General features: G+C 47.7%; 1 protein-coding gene across 1 annotated transcript; it reads right to left on the minus strand.

Annotated features, from left to right (window-relative positions):
* Positions 1–14,584: 14,584 nt before the first annotated feature.
* Positions 14,585–18,436, minus strand: C1QL2 (complement C1q like 2). The gene is made up of 2 exons (XM_066279647.1): positions 17,411–18,436; positions 14,585–16,784 (listed from the first exon to the last, which is right to left on the minus strand). The coding sequence occupies exons 1-2, from the start codon at positions 18,092–18,094 to the stop codon at positions 16,605–16,607; spliced, it is 864 nt and encodes a 287-aa protein (XP_066135744.1). The 5' UTR covers positions 18,095–18,436; the 3' UTR covers positions 14,585–16,604.
* Positions 18,437–23,230: the final 4,794 nt, after the last annotated feature.

Genomic DNA, 23,230 nt, shown 5'->3' on the forward strand with positions numbered 1-23,230 from the left:
TGTTGAGTTTTACAAGTTCTTTATAAATTTTGGTTATTAACCCCTTATCAGACGTATTGTCAAATATATTCTCCCATTGTGTAGTTTGTCTTTTTATTCTGTTCTTGTTGTCTTTAGCTGTGCAAAAGCTTTTTAGTTTGATATAGTCCCATTTGTTTATCCTGTCTTTTATTTCACTTCCCCGTGGAGATAAATCAGCAAATATATTGCTGCGAGAGATGTCGGAGAGCTTACTGCCTATGTTTTCTTCTAAGATGCTTATGGTTTCACGGCCTACATTTAAGTCTTTTATCCATTTTGAGTTTATTTTTGTGAGTGGTGTAAGCTGGTGATCTAGTTTCATTTTTTTGCAGGTAGCTGTCCAATTTTCCCAACACCATTTGTTAAAGAGGCTGTCTTTACTCCATTGTATTTCCTTACCTCCTTTGTCAAATATCAGTTGTCCATAGAACTGTGGGTTTATTTCTGGGTTCTCTGTTCTGTTCCATTGATCTATATGCCTGTTCTTATGCCAGTACCAGGCTGTTTTGAGTACAACGGCCTTGTAGTATAACTTGATATCAGGAAGTGTGATACCTCCCACTTTATTCTTCTTTTTTAAGATTGCTGAGGCTATTCGTGGCCTCTTTTGGTTCCATATAAATTTTTGGAATATGTGTTCTATATCTTTGAAGTATGTCATTGGTATTTTAATTGGTATTGCATTAAATTTATAGATTGCTTTGGGTAATATAGACATATTAATGATGTTTATTCTTCCTAACCATGAGCACGGTATATGCTTCCACTTGTTTGTATCTTCCTTGATTTCTTTTATCAATGCTTTGTAATTTTCCGAGTAGAAGTCTTTAGTCTCCTTGGTTAAGTTTACTCCTAGGTACTTTATTTTTTTGGTTGTAATTGTGAAGGGGATTGTTTCCTTAATTTCTCTTTCTGACTTTTCATTGTTGGTGTATAAAAATGCCTCTGATTTCTGAGTATTGATTTTATATCCTGCCACTTTGCTGAATTTATTTATCAGGTCCAGTAGTTTTTTGACTGAGACTTTAGGGTTTTCTATATACAATATCATATCATCTGCAAATAATGATAGTTTTACTTCTTCTTTTCCAACTTGAATGCCTTTTATTTCTTCTTCTTGTCTGACTGCTGTGGCTTGGACTTCCAGGACTATGTTAAATAAGAGTGGTGAAAGGGGGCACCCCTGCCTTGTTCCTGATCTTAAGGGTATTGCTTTTAATTTTTGCCCATTGAGTATGATGTTGGCTGTGGGTTTCTCATAGATGGCTTTTATCATGTTGAGGTATGTTCCCTGTATTCCCACTTTTTTTTTTTAATTTTTTTATTTATTCATTTTTTTATAGAGGAGAGGGGGAAACAGAGAGGGAGAGAGAGAGAGAGAGAGAGAGAGAGAGAGAAGTGGTGGAGGAGCTGGAAGCACCAACTCCCATATGTGCCTTGACCAGGCAAGCCCAGGATTTCGAACCGGCAACCTCAGCATTTCCAGGTTGACGCTTTATCCACTGCGCCACCACAGATCAGGCCCCTGTATTCCCACTTTGCTGAGAGTTTTGATCATGAATGGGTGCTGGATTTTATCAAATGCTTTTTCTGCATCTATTGAAATTATCATATGGTTTTTCTCCTTCTTTTTGTTTATGTGATGAATCACATTGATTGATTTACGAATATTGTACCAGCCTTGCCTCCCCAGAATAAATCCCACTTGATCATGGTGTATGATTTTTTCCATATATTGTTGGATCCGGTCTGCTAATATTTTGTTGAGGATTTTAGCATCTATATTCATCAGAGATATTGGCCTATAATTTTCTTTCTTTGTGTTGTCTTTGCCTGGTTTTGGAATCAGAATTATACTCGCCTCATAAAAGGAGCTTGGAAGTCTTCCTTCCTCTTGAATTTTTTGAAATAGTTTGAGAAGGATAGGAGTTAGTTCTTCTTTGAATATTTGGTAGAATTCCGTTGTGAAGCCATCGGGCCCCGGACTTTTCTTTGTTGGGAGTTTTTTGATAACTGTTTCAATCTCATTTGGTGTAATCGGTCTGTTTAGGTTTTCTGATTCTTCCAGATTGATTTTTGGAAGATTGTATGTTTCAAGGAATTTGTCCATTTCATCTAGGTTGTCTAGTTTTTTGGCATACAGTTCTTCATAGTATTTTCTTACAATATTTTGTATTTCTGTTGTGTCAGTTGTTATTTCTCCTCTCTCATTTCTAATTTTATTTATTTGAGTCCTCTCTCTCTTTTTCTTGGTGAGTCTACTTAAAGGTTCATCAATCTTGTTTACCTTTTCAAAGAACCAGCTCCTAGTTTCATTGATCCTCTGTATTGTTTCTTTAGCCTCTATGTCATTTATTTCTGCTGTGATCTTTATTATTTCCTTCCTTCTACTACATTTGGGCTTTACTTGCTGTTCTTTTTCCAATTCTTTTAGATGCAGGGTTAAGTTGTTTATTTGAGCTTTTTCTAGCTTCTGAAAGTGTGCCTGTAGTGCTATGAACTTCCCTCTCAGCACTGCTTTCGCTGTGTCCCATAAATTTTGAGTTGTTGTATGCTCATTGTCATTCGTTTCTAGGAGTTTTTTTATTTCTTCTTTGATCTCATTCTTAATCCATTCATTATTTAGCACCCTGCTATTTAGTTTCCATGTGTTTGAGAATTTCTGAGCTTTTCTGCTGTGATTCATTTCTAGTTTCATGCCGTTGTGATCGGAGAAGGTGCTTGATATGATTTCAGTCTTCTTAAATTTGTTGAGAGCACTTTTGTACCCTAACATGTGGTCTATCCTAGAGAATGTACCATGAGCGCTTGAAAAGAATGTATATTCTGCTGCTTTAGGGTGAAAGGATCTGAAGATATCTATTAAATCGAGTTGATCTATTGTTTCCAATAAGTCTGCTGTTTCTTTGTTAATTTTCTTTCTTGAGGATCTATCTAGTGATGTTAGTGGGGTATTGAAATCCCCTACTATTATAGTATTGCTGTTGATCTCGCCCTTTAAATCCATCAAAGTCTGTTTTATATATTTGGGTGCTCCTATATTAGGTGCATAGATATTTATAATAGTTATATCTTCCTGTTGGATTACTCCCTTTATCATTATGTAGTGGCCTTCTTTATCTCTTACTATATCCTTTGTTTTAAAGTTCAATTTGTCTGATATAAGTATTGCTACCCCAGCTTTTTTTTCATTTCTGTTTGCATGAAATGTTTTTTTCCATCCTTTGACCTTCAATCTATGTGTATCTTTTGTTCTAAGGTGTGTCTCTTGTAGACAGCATATGTATGGGTCCTGTTTTCTTATCCACGCAGCTACCCTATGTCTTTTGATTGGATCATTTAATCCATTTACATTTAAGGTTATTATTGATATGTAGTTGTTTATTGCCATTTTCTTCTTTAAAGGTGTATTCCTTTTTTTGCTATATTCTTTTCCAACTTTGATCTGCTTACAACAGGCCCCTTAACATTTCCTGCAGCATTGGTTTGGTTGTAATGAATTCCTTGAGTTGTTTTTTGTCTGGGAAGCTTTTTATTTCTCCTTCGATTTTAAATGATAGCCTTGCTGGATAAAGTAGTCTTGGTTGTAGGTTCTTGTTCTGCATTACTTTGAATATTTCTTGCCATTCGCTTCTGGCCTCAAGTGTTTCTGTTGAGAAGTCGGATGTCATCCTAATGGGGGCTCCTTTGTAGGTGATAACTTTTTTTTCTCTTGCAGCTTTTAATATTATCTCTTTATCGCTTAGCTTTGGTATTTTAATTATGATGTGTCTTGGTGTAGGTTTCTTTGGGTTTCTCTTTAATGGAGTTCTCTGTGCTTCTTGGACTTGTAAGAGTTTCTCTTGCATTAATTTAGGGAAGTTTTCAGTTATGATATGATTGAACAAAGTCTCTATCCCTTGTTCTTTTTCTTCTTCTTCAGGAACCCCTATGATGCGGATGTTATTTTTCTTCATGTTGTCACAGAGCTTTCTAAGTGTTTCCTCTGACTTTTTGAGTCTCTTTTCTCTTTTCTTCTCTGCTTTCATGCCTTCATTCCAGTTGTCCTCCAACTCACTGATTCGATCCTCTGCTGTATCCATCCTGTTTTTAATTCCTTCCATTGTGGTCTTCATTTCTGATATTGTATTTGTCATCTCTGACTGATTCTTTTTTAATATTTCAATATCCTTTTTTATACTTGCTATTTCTTTATTTAGGTTTTCAAACTGCCCCTCCATTGTTGTTCTAAGATCCCTAAGCATCCTTACAATCATTATTTTGAACTCCGCATCTGGAAGTTTGATTATTTCCATATCACTCAGCTCATCTCTCAAGGGTGTCTCTTGTGGTTTCATTTGGGTTGCACTCCTTTGTCTTCTTATAATGGTGTTTTATTTGTAGAGTTGCTTGAGTCTAGGCTTGGTGTTTTCTGCCTCCTGTTTTCAGTTGTGTTATTTCTAGGTCTTCTTGGATTGGTATCAGCTATTATTTGTAATCCACTTTCGGATTTGGGCAGCTTTGAAGTCTTGATTTGTTTGTTTTCTTAACAGGTGATAGTCTTGTTAACTGATCTCAGCAGGGGGCTTCCTTGAAACTGTAACCAGGAATGCTGTGGGTGTAACCTGAGACGCTGAAGGTCTGTTCCACCAACTAATCTCACTGGGGGCAGGGTTTTTTCTCAGCTTCAGTAGGGGGAGGTGTATCTCAGATCTCCATGGAGACCTGAGTTACTGCCCCTCCTCCCCACTTCTTGTTTTCAGCTGTGTCTTGTTGTGCTGATTGGAGCTGGATAGATGTCCGGAGATCTCTGATCTGGAAGCACTTCAGCTCTGTTTTGTGAAAGGTTCAGTCCCTCCCCCAGCTATGGCCGCCTCCAGTACGAATGAGTCAGCTTTTTTATTTCGTTTCTTGCATACCTTAGCCCCTCACAGTCTGTCCCTCTCCTTGTCCTTTCCACTTGGGAGATAAGCTGGTCTTTTCAACCCACCTTGCACCCTGGTCGCCAGGTAAGTGGCTGTGAGCAGTAGTTTCTGCTCTTTTTCCTCTGTGAAATCCTCTCTGGGCTCTCAGCCTCACCCCCCCCCCCCCTGCTGTTCCTGTAAGCAGAGGAAATTCAGGCACTCCTTACCAGGTTTATTGTGGCTTCCTCTTTGCTCCTTGGTTTTTGAGAGCTGTTCTTGCAGTTCAGTGTTGGTTTTTCATGCTGATTTTTCCTAAATTGATTTGTATTCCAGTTTGGTGTTGAGAGCTGGGCGTCTGTGTGTCCGCCTACTCCACTGCCATCTTCAAAAAGCATTTATCTCAACACCAAATTTTTATTGGATAATGTGTAACGTACATGGGTTGTTGTATGGCTCTCATGGAATTACATTTTAAAACATGTGGCGTTCATGGCTCTCTCAGCCAAAAAGGTTCCCGACCCCTGCTGTAAGCTCCAGAAGTCATGGGAGGTTGACCAAACAAGAGGCTTAAGGTGATGTTCTTTGTTTGACAATGCTTGGGCCTCCTTTGCCCATCCATTTGGAATGGGAAAGTTGAAAGTAAATTCATAAGCCCTGCCTGGGCTCAGGGCCTTGGGCCCCTAGCAGCTGCTGGCAAACACTCATAGGGTGGTGTCTACTCACACAATGGAAACAATTACTTACTGTTTGAGGGCTGGGCTACAAGGTCTCTAAGTTGGCACCCCATTCGTCTGGTTACGGTATAAAAGGAGGCAGCTGGCCACAGCAGTGAGAACTAGTGAGCCAGCTCCCCAAAACACACATCTTGGAAACGAGCTCTCCTGGCCTTGGGCCCTGGAGCTCAGCCCTGAAAGCGCCTCCTCCCATGCACAGGCTGGGTGGCGGGCTCACTCCTTCTCTACTTCCACAGAAGCCCTCCCCTCCCATAGTCACTTAGCAGCGGAAGTAGAGGAGAACCTAGGTCAAAGTTTTTCCCTCTGTACCCTGTGCTGACCACAGCATAAGACTAATGAAGTACCCTTAGAAAGAGGGGCACCATGCAGTACTGTCCACACCCCCTCAGCAGAGGTGGCCAGCAGAGCCGAGGGTACAGCCAGTGACCAGGGGCCAAGCAAGGGCTCAGACAGATCCCACACGTGGCACATAGCGCAACCAAATTGAAGGCAAGAGGCATGCTGTGCCCCAGGCTCTCACCGCCCTGCAGAGGCTCCAGAAGCATCTCAGGCTGTGTCTCGGGAGAGGAGTCATGTCCTGGCTAACCTCACTTATCAGTAGAAGAGGATTTCTCAGCTTTACCAGTAGGGAGCTTCCTGTGCTCAAATGCCAGTCACTTGGATAAATGGAGATGTCATAGCCAACCCACTCAGCAATCATGGTCATTACAGAAATCAAATGAGAGGAAGCTCTGTAATCTCACCACGCTGGTGTGTGTGGAGGTTGGAGCACCACCAGAAATGAGAGAGAAAATAGCTGTTTGTGCATGTTAGAAAATATCCATCAAATCCATACAAATGTTATGCTGCTACCTGTCCAGGTATCTGTGTCTGGGTTTCCAGACATCTTGCTTTCTGTCCTTTATACACTTCAGCCCCCATTTCGAGATATTCTTTGTCCCCAGACCTTACTCCCCCATCATCCATCCCTCAGCCCTGGGCCCCACTCTTTGCTCCACCCCCAATACAAACACATTTCAGAGACACTCAGCCACAGAGTTTATTACATGCTTTGGGGACAAGGGCAGTGAACCAATGGCATAAGATTTCTCCATCTTTCCAAGGTGATGTAAGAAAGGCTTAAGTAATAGGGGGTTCTGGGCCAGATACGGCATGATTTCAACTGACCCTATCACCTCCCCCAACATACACAAGCACCCACATACACAGACAAGCACCTCAGCCACAATAACCCTATATACACATACACACTCATGCAAGAAGAGGAGACCGCTTCCAGAGGCAAGCCCAACTTCCATGGTTTTAACCATGCTGGTCCCTCCACACTAGAATGGCATCCTGGGCACAGTGACTTCCTCTTTGCTGCTGTCTCTTCCCTGTTCCATGTAACACTGGACCAGGCCCTGGTCTCGCTTTTCTCCTCCCCTAAGAGTTCCTGCTGGGTTTGCATGCATCTGAGGACATCTTATACCCCAGGCCCAGCACAGAGCTCAATGTAGATAGAGTAAGCACTCAATAAATCTTTAAAGAATAAAGAAATAACCAATAAATTTTCAGCGTATGTGCCTTTCCCGTTCAGCCTTATTGCGAGCCCACTAAAGATGATGACAATATGGCAAACCCTGACTCAGAAATTACCACCTTCAGGAAGCCTTCCTGACTCCTTTAACCCTTCTCAGGTCCTCTTGATTCCAGGGGAATATCCCCCTGTGCCCAGAACAGCCATCTGGGCCAGCCCTCCTCATGTGTACAAAGTCTCACCACACACCTCAACATCTCCACTGTGCATTGTGGTCAGATGGATCTGGGCTCAAACTCTGGCGCCACTGTTTCTTAGCTATGAGGCTATAGCACAGGTCAGTTACCTCCTCAAGTCCCAGATCCTCAGCTGTGAGATGGAAAGAAAGAATAATGCCCACAGAGAGTTTCAAATAAGGTTACATGAGTCAGGTGCACTTCCCAGTAGGTGCTCAAAAGAGTACTATCTTTATTATCATTGATAATTATTATTCCTGTCGCCAGCCAGACTGAAAGAGGGTAGCAACCAGGTCTCCTGCTACCTTGCTGGGAGCACACTGAACACCCAATAAGTAGAGTTTGAGTGGAACACGTGGTAAAACTGGATTTCAAAGTCCAAAGGCTGGCAGATTCCTGCCATCAGACTCTGTGCCCTCGGGCAAAGTGTGAGCCTCCATGTACAGCCACAGCTGGGGAAAGAAAGAAGAAGGTGCCTCCAAAGACTTGTAGGATCCATATGGATCTCACAGAAGCAGGGAAGATCCTGAAAGAGGCTGTGGCCTGGGCCACATGCCCTCAGTGTACCCTCCACCCAGCTCTCAGAGTGTCAGCAGGGATTAGCAGGTGCTCTCACCATGCACTAGGACAGGCCCTGAGCCATGAGGCTGTGCGCGTCTGTTTGAAATCAGCGCTGACAGAGTTGGGCTCCAGTGGGAGCTTGCATATTCATGCAGCAGACTTAGTCATGGGACAGGCCCAATTATGCAGGGTCTTATTAGCCTGGAAGTCCACAAAGGATCCCAACAGTATCTGCACTGGTCGGATCATTGCACACTTACGGGCATATGGGGACCAGTTCAGCTGTACCTGCCATGGGTTCATTCTCTCTAGGAAAACAAGGCATGAGTTGTGAAAAAAGCACCAGATTGAATCCTGGCCATTGTTTCACACTTCCTCATCTGTGAAATGGGTACAATTATCCTTACCTCACAGACTTACTGAAAGGATAGTAGACATGTTTGGGAAATGCCCTTGATGGCACTTAAACCATTGGCATGCTTATAATGGCAGCTATTGACACTGAAGTCCTGTCTCTTTTCATTCCAAGCAACCTGGTGTGATGCTTCCTGAAATGTGTCAGCTCCAGAGAGAATAGAGTACTCCTTAAGAATTATTTCAACAACATCACCTACCATCCCTGGGTCGCAAGCACTGACTCTGTGCCTCATATTGTATTGTGATATCTTTTCAAAAACCTTCCCCATATGGTATGGGCACTGGATCCATTTTAAGGCTGAGCAAGTTAAATATCTGACACAGTATTGAAGAACCCGCTTAGGGTAAAGGTGGGCTTGAATTCAAATTCAAATTCATTATTGCAGCCTGGCCAGTTTGCTCAGTGGACAGAGCATCAGCACAGAGTGCAGACATCCTGGGTTTGATCCCCAGTAAGGGCAGACAGGAGAAGCGACCACCTGCTTCTATCCCCCTCCCCTTCTCTCTATCTTCCTGTCTTGCAGCCAATGGCTTAGTTAATTCGAGCATCCACCCCAGACCGGGCTTACCAGGTGAATCCTAGTCGGGGTCGAGGTGCATGTAGGAGTCTGTCTCTCTATCTCCCCTTCTCTCTCTCTCTCTCTCTCTCTCTCTCTCACACACACACACACACACACACACACACACACACACAAAAGACCATTATTGTGTTCCACTGAATAACAGTAGCTTAGAAAAGCTGCCAAGTGGTATAGGCGAAAAACTGTCTTTTTCAAAACAAATGTTTGAATGGTGGTATTATCACCTTTTATTGAGCATTTCCCATTAACATAGTGTCTTCTATTAGCAACTTTACTCATGTGCTAGTCTTAAGGAATAGATGGCACTTCAGAAAAGAAAATCATAGCTTAGAAAGGTCATGTGACAAGCTTCAAATACCCATCAGTCTAGTATGAGAGACAGGGCATTGGATTACAAGAAACAAGATCTTCAGATCAGACAGAACTGAGCTTCAAATTCAGAACTCCCTTGCTGTGGGATCATTAACCCTCTCCATGCCTCAGTTTCAACCCTCACAGGTTGCCATAACTTTTGAGCCATTTAACTAGCGGAGCCTAAGCTTCCTTCATTGATAAAATTAAGCAAGACAACACAGCAAAAGGGCTCAGCTCAATAAAAAATGATAAAAGGTTAAAACCACCATTTGTTTTTCTTTCCCCTTTCCACTCTGCATCGTGACATGGTTGCTTTAAAAGGGCTAGGCTATTTTGGTGCACTTAGCCGCTGCCCACTGCTCAGTCTATTATAGTTGCAGGGGGCACGTCAGATGCCTGGTGTGGCCTGGCCTCCCTGTGCCTGCCTCAGTCTCTGCAGCTGACCTGGAGTCCCTGAGTGTCCGAGCAGAACATCTACCCTCCCTGACTTCCTCCCCCAGCCCCAGGGGCAGCGAGTGCGTGGGCAGAGGCAGCAACCCCCAGCCCTGTGCCAGGACCGACAGGGAGGAGAGGAGAGGAGGAGGCCATTCACCAAACCTCGGGCCTGAGGACAATTGAGTAGCCAAGTGGGAGTGGAGGACCTGCCCGCTTTGCACTCAGGACACGGTGCCCCTGTGAGGCGCTAGCCCTGCCTGAAGAAAGAGACCCCGTGACTAATTTCCACAGAGGCTCCGTGGGGAAGCAGACACTCACCATAAATAAGTACAACTCTGCCTGTCAGTTGCACAAGAGTCAAAATCAAGAATGGCATTCTCTCTAGGAAGTCCTCCGGCGCCCTCAGGTCGCAAACTCAGGTGGCCCTGCCTCCTCGAAACCTCACATCACCCTCCCTTGGGTGGTGCATCTTGAACAAAGTTTGGAAAGCTGGAAGCAAAATCAGGGCAAGAGTAAGGCCCATGCTAACTGGAGCTCAGCATGCCCCCTCCCCCCCACACACACACACACGCACAACGGGAGTTTCTCCCTTTTCCTCATGCCACCGGAGACAAAAGTGGGCTGGCTGGAATTCATCTCTCTTCTTTGCTGACATAGATAATATACCAAGAGGTTGACAGTGAGAACATGAGGAAGGGACACACTTGAGTTACCTGTAAGTTGAATGAAGACACCGCTTGTATTGTTTTGAAAGTGAGGTGGGATTTTCCCACATGAGGGCAGAACCTCGACTCAAGTGGAAGAGCAGTGATGTTTGCAGAGCTGTCCCTTTGCCAGAGCAGGGATGGCAGACAGCTCCCAGGTCACTTAACCCGCTGAAGTTCATGATCAGTCGTACAATGGCATGCACCTCGGTCAAAAGAGACTTGTTCAGGAAGGTCATTCCAGGAAAGAGCTGGTGCCGAACAGTGCTTAGAGTGTTGTGGTTCTTATCATTTCTGGGGGAGGAGATTGCATAAGGAGGGAAGAAATTTTTGCTTTCTGTCATATGTTTCTCTATAACATGTTTACATTTTTTGTAAGTGCATATCACATCAATAATTTTTCAAAAGATGTTACTTATTTGAGGGAAATAAAAGAATCTCGACAGCAAAAGCATCAACTGAGGGGCCCCTGGAAGTGAGGCAACTGCCAAGTGGCCCTGAATGCTGAGGGACAAGAAGAAACAAGGGTTAACCCTGTGTTTAAAAAGCCCCAGAAGGCTCATGTCACCGGAGGCCCTGGGGAGGGGGCCTAAAGCAGCCCTACATCAGCCCATGGTGGCAGTGGTCATACATTCATGTCAACTGGATGGTCTGCTCATTTCTAGGGTGTAACAAGGGTCTTGAAGGTTGAAATAAATGCTCCTTTGCACACCTTCTTCCTCGTTCACCTAAACTTGACAAAAGGGGCAGGTGGGGGCAGGTGGGAAGGTAGGTGGGAGCCCATGGGGTAATAGCAGTATTCAGGTTGCTGAGAAGGTCCCTCCTGATCCCACTATGAAGTCTAAGATGTACCCTGTTAAGATCCCCCAGGACTCCCCATCTAGCCATCTAGCCACCCTTCCACTTCACAAATATTTATTGAGCATCTATGTTGTACCACGCTCCATCCTAACTCCAGGGGACGGGGCATTCAGTGCTGACCCACCAGATGCTGGCTACCCCTGTGAAGCCTACAGACCACCAAACGTGATTGCAGCTGTGTGACAGGCACCGTGGGAGGGAAGACCAGGGTTCCATGGGCCTTCAGGAAAGAGGAGGAGAGGAGGCCCATGGGCACCAAATGAGGGTGGGAGGACTACCAGAAGTGCTGTGCCACTGAGCCCTGATTTAGGGGTGGGCACTAGCCCAGGAGAGGGACCAGAGGAGAGGGAACAGCACGGCTGGTGTGCAGAGCAGTAGGAAGGGTGAGTCAGAGGCCCTGGAGAGAGCCTGACTAACATGTTGGGAGAGAGCAGACACTGAGGAGTTCTCCACAAAAAGTCTTTGGTGCTGGCTTCACTTTGACAGTGTTTGATGGGAGGCTGGTTGTAACAGTGAGGCCTTGCTATGATTTGTCTTTAGGGCCTCGCCTCCTTATCCCGGCCATATTCCCAAAAGAGTTCAGGCTCTGAGGTCAGACAGATCTTGGCCCTTAACTTAAACAAGTCATTTCACCTCACTGGGCCTTATTTTCCCCATCTGTAAAGTGGGATTAATTGCAATACTTACTTCTCAGTGCTGTTGTGAGGAAATCATTGTGCCCTTATACTAATTCCTGGCACATCATAAGGTCTTAATAAATACTAACTGTAGATCTGCCTGACTGACGAGATGCAGTACGTGTCAAAGCTGAGTGACAGGCACACGGGGCTTGCTACCCTGTTCTATTTATTTTTGAGTTTGAATCTATTATAATAAAACTTTTTTTAAAACTCCTGCTCCTATAATTTTCTGCACTTGTTGCAAGAATGCATGCTCTTTTGAGAAGTGCTCTCATTCATTAGACTACAATGGTCACTGGACATCAAAACACGCCTCCCAAGTTCCCCACGTTGACCTGCCAGGCTCCTCCTCCCCCAGGCTCCTCCCCCCAGGCTCCTCCTCCCCAGCAGGCAGAGGGGCCCTGTCCTACACCCTGGCCATCCTGATGCTGTAAGGGTTCCAATGCCAACATCAGAGCTCCAAAATCAGGTAGAAGAAGTAAATACTGAAACTTAAATTTTACTTATTTTTAATCTAAGAGAGAGAGAGAGAGAGAGAGAAAGAGAGAGAGAGAGAGAGAAAGTCAAGCATAACTAATACTTAAATATGGATCGGAACTGCACTCTGCGTTCAAGGGCAGAGCCTTACCTGTAACTCATGAAAGAAGATATTTTCTTCCCTAAGAGTCTGGAAAAATGGCAAGTTGAAGGAAAACACGTGAATTAACCTTGTTTTTCTTTGTTTGGTTGGTTGGTTATTTTTATTTGTTCCCATGAAAGGAGACCTGTCTCCAAACTTGGTTAGCCAGCTGAAATTATAGACACTAACTTGAATGTGCAGACCTTCTGAGGAACATAAATACAAAAAAAATAATAATAATTTTTTAAGGTATGGATTGACAGGATATATAAATAAATTATTCATCAATCAAAGACATATTGGGTGTGAGTGCTTGAAGGTGTTTATCCAATAGAGTCAGTGAAGTTTGGAGCAACTGGTCTCCACAATATACAGTGTGGTCCCTCCATGGTGTCATCATGGCTACTTACAGAGGGAGGCCTGCATGTTCTGTCTTGGGTGCCCAAGAGAGCCATCTGCTCACACAGATAAGAGGCAAGTGCAGCAGAAGGCACAACTTCTACCCAGATTTCCAGAGCCAGGTATGTATCTCATGCACTCAGGCAGTCCTGCAAGTAATCAGTCACATAGAAACAGACCCTGGGAATGAAGAAAGGGCCCACTTGCCAATCAGAGACAGCCCTGCTCACTTCAGATAAACCCTCTGCACCTGCAAGATGTCTCTGCCTCACCCCAAGAAGGGGAAGGGAGAGTTGTTAGAGGAAAAGGTGGTAGTGGCCCAAAGGAGTGGGAGGTTGCTGGTGGAGACAGGTCCAAATGAAGTACTTGGAGTTTGTGATCTAAGGGTCCTGCTGGGCCATCAACTCTGACCCCAAGGCCAGGATATTCAACCAAATTCCTCATGAGTGAGTGCTATGGGAGAGTCCCGGGCCACAGAACTAGGGCTGGCTCTTCCCCTCCAGCCTTGCACAGGACACTGAAATGCACTACAGGGAGGAAAGGTGGGAAGTGCGCCCCCATCTGCTCTCCTCTCAAAGGCTTGGGAACACTGAGAGGTGGGTGTGCCCCATCTGTGCAGTTAGGCAAAGGCCGACGTGGAGGTCTGAGTTCAAGTTCCAGCTCTGCCTCTTATAAGCTTTGTGAACATGGGCCAGTCACTGGACCTCTCTGAGCCTTGATTTCCCCACCCACCCCCACATGGACAGAATAATACCTTTCCTACTTCCTGAGAGACACCAGCATGGTATGCCCAGCCTAAGCATACAGTTAGAAAATGAACCTGACAGCAATTAAGGAATTTAAACAACCTTTTATAAATATGATGGAGAATTGCTCCCTATTCAACTACAGGTGAGAACAATAAGTGTCTGGGTAAAGGGTTTCTGGCATTCCAAGGATGAGGCCCAATAGCGGTGGCGGAGGTGGGAGGCCTAGTTGCCCCTTCCCTCCCGGACTCCTTCTCAGGGATCCTCCACAAAGGTCATGGGTTAATGGCCTTCAGTAGGCCACAAGGGGCCTGCCTGGGGCAGGGAGAGTGTGCAGACAGAAGAGCTCCTGAGTTGGCCGTGCCTCCCTCCGCCGCCTTATCAATCTATCATCCTCTCAGCAGCTGACACCTCTGGCAGCGCCTCCCAGCAGCCTGGGCATTAGAATTGCAAGAAGCCCAGTGGCACAGGGGAATACAGATGGAGGAATCTCAGATTCAAATTTGTCTAAGTGTTATGAACAGCCAGACCCGGGCAAGGCGTTCCTACTGCCCTTCCACCAAAGGTGAGTGGTGGGTCTTTTGTTAGAAGTACAAATTGCTTCTTAATGCAGAGGACAAAGCTGGGCGCTGGCACCTCCTTAGGAATTCCTCCCACCCCCAGGAAAGCCACCGCTGCATGTCAATTTTAATTTTTTGAAATTTAAACCAAGGGCTTTGTGTCTAAGCTTTATCTCAATGGAGGAAGGGGAAGAATAAGTCCACAGGAATTAGGGGCCCGCTGGGGGTTGCAGATCCATAGCAATTAGACTTCATTTAGGTCTCAGACATTTGGTTTTAATCACATTTCTGAATGATACAATTGACAAGGCATCAGAAACTGATACGTATGCAACTTTAGATGGGGCCCAACTCTGCCCTCCCCAGTTCCTGGGCTCAGCTGGTTTGGGCTTCACAATCAGCAGGGGTGGGGTGAAGCGTTGGGGTTCACTTTTCATCTGGAACTGGGGGAATGGCGGTTTGTATATACACATATTTGTTCCGCACCTTGCTGTCTGTGAGCACGTTGTCCCTGGACTCAAAGCAGATACAATCATTGCTAATACTCAAGTGACAGACAATAAAACATTATTCAAATAAAATAAGAGCATAAAGAGGAATAGCGATAGTGACAGGACTTAACGCAGGGGAGAAATTTGTTTTTTAAATGGGAATCATAGCTTTCAGCATCCTCCAGGATTAAAGTGAAGCAGGGTGTGATTTGGGGACAGACATACAGCCATGAACATTGTCACACACACACGAACCTATGAATACATGTATGTATGCGAGCACATGGGTAACACGGATTAGTGATGACAGCCACATTATATCCGCACAGTGTGTGGGTGTGTGGGTATGCTTTACACATTCTGGGGTTGCCTCTGTATACACACATTTCTCACCAAACAACTGGTCAAAATAAACTGGTTACTTTGTAGATAACTTACTGTTTGTGGGAATTTAATGATCTAAAAACAGAAGAAAAAGAAAAGAAGAAAATCAAAACCATGTAGGGTGTTTTCTTACCTTCTGTGTTTGAAATGTTGACAGGAAGTAGAGAGGAAACCAAACTCATTCAGGCTCAGAGCAGGTGCTCACGGTATCATGCGAATGGGAAGACCCCAGAAAAGGGTGTCCCTCCCCAAGGGACAGTGTCTGTCTCTTCCCACACAGTTCTGGGTGAATTCAGGGAGCTGGATAATCTCCAGATTGCCTCAGTGTACCAGCTCTTTTGACAGCTATGTCCCTAGCTGGTGGTGTGAGCAAATGGACAGGTGCTGAGTAGACTTTGTGCCTGGGTGGCTGTATTTCTGAAAGGATTTCTGCACTTCTTTTTAGGAGCAAACATCTCACAGGTCACCTGTTGGCAAGTGCCCCATTCCCACCTCCCACTTTGCCTCTTCTCCCCCTTCCTTCTCCAGAAAGCCCTGCCCTTTGCCACTCTCCCACAAGGTGGGGACTGTGGAGATTCAGCCACTGCTCTCCTGTCTACTTCTAATTCTCTGCCACCTCCTCTGGACCGCTCCAGTTCATGGCTGCAGCCCAGGGGGAGAAATAACACCTCCAAAGAGTGGGATGTTATCTTATCTCCCCATATCTTTATCCCACCTTGGGTGGCAGGGACAAGGCAGTGGCTGACAAGCAGGCTTAGATGAGGTTATTCAGGGCCCGGTTAAGATCTTTGTGCCAAGGTGGAGATCTAGAGGTCTGGCCTTGGGGCCACCCTGACAAAAACATCAGAGCCCATAATCTAGAAACATAATTTAATGCATCTCAGTGGGTTTGAGTTAGGAGTTTGGTGGACAGGTGAAATTTATGTTTGCTGGGATTCTTCAGCTGGCAGGTTTTTGACTGATGGACAGGAAATTTGCACAAGTATATCAAGTCACCAGGGAGCTCATGTTCACTTTGGCCTACCTCGCAGGGTTGGGAGGCCTCGGGTCTCAGGGCACTCAGGGGAGAAGGGGACTGGAAGAGGGCAGTTCTGGTCCGTCCAGTTCAATCAGGTTTGCAAACTGCTCTGCCGCCTCTGTCCTGTCCACTGCCACTAGGGTTCAGGTTCACGCTTATCTCACCACGTTGGTGTCGCCATCTCCCTCCCCAGGCTGGGGACTGGGATGAGGAGCACTGCCCAGAGCCTGTGAGTTGCAGACACACTGAAGACAGAAGTGGGGCAGCAAGGACAACAGGAATGTGTGTTTCCAGTGATGTCAGGAAGCGTCATGAAGCGATTGTGATCCTTGCCAGGGAGGAGTGCTCCCGCATGTGCACAGGGCAGCCTGAAGCTACCTCACCTCGCACTCCCTGCGACCCTAGTCCGGATATAGAAGAAAGCCGGAGAACGTGCTGTACTTGTTGTTATTGCCTCCGTGCGCCTTCCCGCCGTCCAGCTTCACATACACCTCGTCCCCAGAATCGAGGTGCAGCACCACGCTGTTACTGGCGTAGTCGTAGTTCTGGTCTGCGTCCTGAGCGATGGCGCTGGCCCGGACCTGAGGGCGAGTCACGGGAGCTGGTGGGTCGCAGCATTTCTGCGTAGGCCCTTACCCGGCCCCCACCTGGCACACCCCCGGCAGGCCTTCTGCCCACAGCTCCAAGTCCACGCTCCCACCCAGGCTCCATCTTCTCTCTCCAATTTAGCCAACTCTTTCTCGGCCCCCTCTTTTCCTCAGCTAGCAAGTCCGAGAAGGTGGAGAGAAGGGGCCTCATGAACACTGATCAAGCCGGAAAGGGAGGGGACCCGGGGTCAGGGCCGAGAGGAAAGGAGACTGACTGTGGGGCAAAGGGGCCAGCGGGGTGCACAGGGGGAGTTAAAGAAGAAAGAGGTTCCCGAGGAGCCCAAGAGGCTGCAGACAGGGTACGCAAGTAGACAGGGAGTGCAGTTTGGGTAGCGGGGTCTCTGGGCGCTCCGGGCACACCTCCCGCGCTACGTTCAGACGAATACGACCTGGGCGCATTGGGAAGTGAAATACCATGGCGCACTCCCTCCCGGGCTCACTCCGACGCTTCCAAGCCCGGAGAAAGGACGTTGATTCCCAAGCAGTTCGGGGCACCGGGTGGGGACAAGGGTCTGCGAGGACTTGCGGGCCCAGCAGGGGTGGGGTGGGGGGTCACTGACCTGCCCGTTCTTGCAGAGGTCCGCCCACATGCTGGTGCCATCGCCGCCGCGCATTAGGATGTGGTAAGTGAAGAAGTAGATGCCCCGCACCTGGCAGCTGAACTTGCCGGTAGTGGGGTCGTAGTGATTGCCGAGGTTGGTGACCACGTCGTCGAACTTGAGTACCTCGTAGCCTTCGTGGGGGCTCTTGAGACCCACGTAAAAGGCGATCTTTGGACCGCTGAAGGCGGCGCTGATCGCGCCAGTCATTTCGCCCTCAGAGTCGCCGCCGCCTCGGGTACCGCCACCCACCACCCCGTCACCTCCTGCCGCTCCCGCCGTAAGCTGCAGCCCCGGCAGGCCCGGCCGCCCCGAGTCGCCCTTCTCCCCCGGGGGCCCCCTGGGTCCGGGCGGGCCCGGCTCTCCAGGGGGACCCCGTGGCCCCGGCTTGCCTGGCCGCCCCGGGTCGCCCTTGGGTCCCTGAATGAAAGGGGGCGGAGGGTTGGCGCTCAGGTCTTGCATGACTTCCAGCGCGGCAGTGCTGGGTCCCGGCGGCGGAGTCTTGGCGCCCACGGGGCCTCCGCCGGGTGCGGCGCTGTATGGGTCGCAGATCATGCGGCAGGTGCCCATCATCTCGTAGTGCGCCGCTCCGGGGTCTGCCGCCTGCAGCAGCAGCGGCACCGCGATGAGCAAGCCCAGCGCCATGGCCAGAAGCACGCCGACGGCCGCCAGACAGGCGCGCCGCCGCCGCCGCGGCCACCGCCGGGAAGCGGCCGCCACCAGCTCCTCCTTGCCGCCCGGGGAGGTAATGGTGGGGCGGCGCGGGCGGCCCCGCTCCCCCCGCTCAGGGCCCGACTCCGCGGGTCTCTGCCGCGCGCCCGACGTGGCGACCGCCTGCTCCGGGCGCCGGGCGACTTCAGCGAGAGGCGTGCCGGCTCGGGCGCCGCTGCTCGCGGCGGGAGGGCTGCCCCGGAGAGCCGCGGGTCCCCGCGCGCATGGCGCGGGCGCACGGGACCACCCCGTCGCCCACGGGTGCGGACCGCGGAGGCCGGGAGCAACGGGAAGGAGGCGAAGTCCGGCGCGGGCTCGGCGTGGCTCGGCGCGCAGGGCGGGTACCGGGCTCTGCGGCGCTCACTGCTCTGCTCTCCCGCTGTCGCGGGCACCGCGCGGAGGGGGACCCAGCTGCCCTGACGTAAAGAGTCCGGGGCTGAGCGGCGGCGGTGGCGAGGCAGCGCGCGCTGCCATCACTCGGGAGACGGCGCCCTCATGTCATCAGCCTTCGATCCTCCTCCTTTCAGGCGGCGTTCCTGGCAGAAACGGCAAAGGCGCTGTTCTTCCTGGCAGCGCCTGGAAGCCACAAGTGGACGCAGCGGGAGCCCAGCGCCTCGGACACACCCATCGGAGGCCACTCTCACGCGCCTCCCACCAACCACACACCGAAGCTCACTTATCGGCGCACACGGGCACCTCCACATGGCCACGGAGGCATCCACAATCCTGATGCCAACAGGTGCTGCAAGAGTCCCCGAACCCGAATCCATCCCCCTGCCTGCAAGCAGGACCAGACCTCGACCCAAGGAGAACCTCACTTCCATGGGGCCCTGCAGCGAAGGACTTTCTAAAAGCGCTCCTGAGCTGCTTCTTCAGAATGGAATAAATCTCACTTCTAAAAGGTCTTTCACCCACCTAGCCTGAGGACTGCAAGCTGTTGTGCAGGCTCCGGAGACCACCCCACCAACTCTTTTAATGGCTCTTTGAAAAGTCCACAGCCCACATGCAAGAATCTATAAGCCTCTACCTCTTTCTTCCACCCAGAAAATGCCTGGCCCTTGTCCTCTGTATAAAGTTCATTTAGAGATGCAAACGCTGGACACCTAGCAATTGGCGGTAACCTGGGTGCACTTTGCTCCCACTCTCAGCTGGCCACTGCCAGTCAGATCCTGGAACAGGTAGGTGCCTGCAGATATCCCAAGCTTCCTCCTACTGAGGTGGGTTTAGTTAGTTTAAAAAAAAATACTCCAAAGCCATTATGAGCTAAAGTCTCAAGCTATTAACACCAGCTTTAGAGAATTATCCATCTCCAGTGCAGCATGTGAGCATGAGAAGGATGTGAATGCTCTTGTATCTGGGAAAGGCCTCCAGCTCAAACATCAAAAACTCTGTTCTCCAGTTCTGCTGCTCTTGCCTGAGCAGCTATGCGACTCTGGGCAGGCCATCTCCTGCTCCAGCCCTGCAGCTGTGGGAGTGCACCTGGCCAGGCCTGGGAGAAGAGTCCGCCCACGGGCTGGTATCAGCGTCTGTCAGAGCATCAGTATCCCCGGAAACAGCCGTCTGCCCTCTTGAAGCTGTTGCTTTGTGGAGAACATTCATTTATCAAGTATCGTATTCTCATGGTTACTTGAAAATCCATTTTTCTTTCTGGTCACTCTGAGCTATTTCCCCATCCCACCCCACCCCACCCCACCCCACGATGCTCCAGCCTTTTCCTTCCTCAGTGCATTTCCCAGGGATTGACAGACCTGGCACCTGGTAGGCCCTCAGTACATATTTGTAGTAGAGATGACTAAACTGAGGTTGCAGTGAACTTTACCCAGGAGAGAAGGGGGAGGAGGGATTCATTTCTTGGGCACCTACTGTGATGCATCAGGCACTTCACACATGCTCCTTCACTTACTTCTCCCAGCAGCTCTATGGATGAGCAATTATTCTCCCATTATACAGGTGAGAAAACAAAGGGTCTGAAAATGTTAGGTGCTGGCCAGTGTCCTCCACCCATGTGACAGACCAGACTCCTCCTCACACCCAGTCCAGGGGCTCTGAGAACCTGGCAGTGAATGCAGCATTGACAACTCACTTCTGGCCACACTCTTCACTGGATTGTCACATCTGGAATCCCTCCCTTCCCTATTCTAGTGCCACACCTGGAACTAGTTAGCTACAGTGACTCCAGGAGCCATACTGCCAATCCTGGCTCTGCAAGTTCATGTCTCTGTGACCTTGGGCAAATTGTTTTACCTCTCTGAACCTCAGTCTTCATGTGTGTAGAATTGGAATGACAAAAGTACCTATGACAGAGTTATTTAGAGATTAAATGAGTTAATTACTATAAAGGCCTTAGAATAGTAGCTGGCTCGGTAAAGATTAGCTATTCTTGTTAACATTGATGCTTTAGACCTCCTTCATCATCATGCTTAAGGTCACTGAGAGGAATCGTGAAGTAGCAGGGTGTGGAAGCTGAATTTATGACTTGTAAGTGAAAGAGGCCCAAAGACCTCCCACATGCTCTTTTTCTAAAGCCAAGAAGGGGCCACACTGTCTTTCCCCCAGTCCCCTCAGGCTGCCCTGCTCTAGCTTCCCGACCTCAATCAAGACTGCCCAGAATGTTTTCAGTCACCAGCTCCACTTGGACAGATGTTTTCAGGCAGATACTCACTGTGGTTGGATTTCCCAGCCCTGCAGACTGTCATCCCCTAACCCCACACTGCTCTTGCCCCTGCAGGATCTGGGCAGGGAAGAAGCAAGGAGGAGCACATGTGTGAGATGGACAGCAGCCGCCAGAGAGGACAGAGCAGGCCACATAAATCATGAGGTCCTTGTCCTGCCGGCCCTCCTTTGCTCCCTCCCACAGTGACACCATAGTGACAGAGCACCCTGCTGAGGTGTCTGACACACCTCCTCCTCCATCTGGCTTCTGGGCCCCCTGAATGATCTACATCATCTACCTTTTCATTAATATTTATTATGATCTTTACTAGCATATTGTCTTCCATTTTTACTGCATTTTTACATGTCAAGGCCGGTGATGACTCAAATCTGCCCAAAATTGCCCTTAGTAATCTAGCCTTCAATTCTTCCACCAACATTTATTGACAATTAGTCAGTTCCACCTTCTCACCCCCAAAGCCCTCTGGTCTATGATGTATAGTTTGACTCTTGATCACAGGCTATTTTGTTTGGTACCCTAATGCAGTGGTCCCCAACCCCCGGGCCACAGACCAGTACTTGTCCATGGGCCATTTGGTACCGGTCCGCAGAGAAAGAATAAATAACTTACATTATTTTCGTTTTATTTATATTTAAGTCTGAACGATGTTTTATTTTTAAAAAATGACCAGATTCCCTCTGTTACATTTGTCTAAGACTCACTCTTGATGCTTGTCTCGGTCACGTGATACATTTATCCGTCCCACCCTAAAGGCCGGTCCATGAAAATATTTTCTGACATTAAACTGGTCTGTGGCCCAAAAAATATTGGGGACCACTGCCCTAATGGGCAGCAAGAAGTCCCCACTCCATTCATCTGCACAACAGTGTCTTCAATCTAGGATGCCTGTCTCTCCTCATCTCTCTAGACTCATCTCTAATTATTTTTTAAGTCCCACCTAAGTGTCTCCTTCTCATCTGAAGTCTTCCCTGAAACCTCCCCAAGACAAGTTGACAGCTCATGAGGACAAAAGGTACATTGAATGTATATACCACTGCTATCATGTATCATGACTAAATGTGTGTTTACTTATTTGCCTCTTCTACCAGGATTTGAGTTCCATAAGGGTAGAAATCAGGGCATTCATTCATTCATGTATGTGTCTCTTACTTGTTCAACAGATATGTATTGACTGCTGTTGTGTCCTAGGCACTGTGCTGCATGCCTCGTATGCAGTGGGGAACAGTACAGGTGTGGTTTCCCTCCCTTCTAGCTGTTCTGCAAAGCTTCCTTGACCCCTTCACCTCTTCCTACTTGTATAGTTGGGTTTGCATCTGAACTGCTGCTATTTGGTGTGGCTGCTTATTGGCATGCTTTCTTTGAATTAGACCTGTGTCCCCAACTAGACTGTAAGCTTTTTATAGACTTTTCTTTTCTTTTTTTTTTTTTTTAGAGACATCATCTTGAATATGTTGGTCAGTCTCTCGGCTCCATCCTCAAAGGGTAGGGCAGCATGACACAAAAGGCTACATCATACAAGGCCTTGGAGTCCACGTTAAAAGATGTGGCTTTTATCCTAAGTGCAATCGAGAGACTCTAAAGGAGTTTGAAGCAGGAGAGTGACATGATGTACATTTTGCAAAGATTATCCTGGCTGCTGTGATGAATGCTGTGGGGGAGGGAGTAAACATGAGTAAACCAGTTTGGAAGATATTGTGTAAACAGGCAAGAGGTAATGGTGGTTTGGTATGGTATAGTAGAAGAGAAGTGGGAGAATTCCAGATGGATTTTGAACATGGAATCCAGGGGTCTTGCTAACAGATTCGAGATGAAAGTTAAGAGAGGAGGAGGAGAGATCAAGGTTAACTCCTTAGATATGGCTTAAGCAACTACACGGATGAACATGAGAAGGGGGATATTAGGGGAAGAACCATATATTGCAGGATATGGGAGTTGGCAGGTGGAAGGATTTTTGAGTTCAGTTTGGTAAATGTTAAGTTTGAGATTGCAGTGAAATAGCTGATGAAATCATCACCTGGGCAGCAGACGTGACTCTAGGACTCAGAGGAGAGGTCAGAAAAGGAGATATACACCGGAGAGGCTGCAGGATATAGGTGATATTTGCAGCCTTGGGAATGAAGAATGGGGAATTGGTAGAAGGGGAGGGAGAACCCAATCTCATGACCAACAGCCCCTCCACCCCAGTCATCTCAAAAGTGAATAGAGGAGAAAGGGGGAAGCAGCAGCCAGACAGAGGAAGAAAGCTTGGAGAATGTTTACAAAGAAGAGCATCTCAAGGGGGAGATATGATCATTTCTTTAGAAAACTGCTAAAAAAAATTAGTAAGATGAGGACAAACAGTTATCCAGTGGGTATGGCAACATAGCAGTCACTCAGGACTGTGGCAGAGATAATGC

Source organism: Saccopteryx bilineata, chromosome 5 (genome assembly GCF_036850765.1).
Source record: "Saccopteryx bilineata isolate mSacBil1 chromosome 5, mSacBil1_pri_phased_curated, whole genome shotgun sequence".
NCBI classification, from domain to species: Eukaryota; Metazoa; Chordata; class Mammalia; order Chiroptera; family Emballonuridae; genus Saccopteryx; species Saccopteryx bilineata.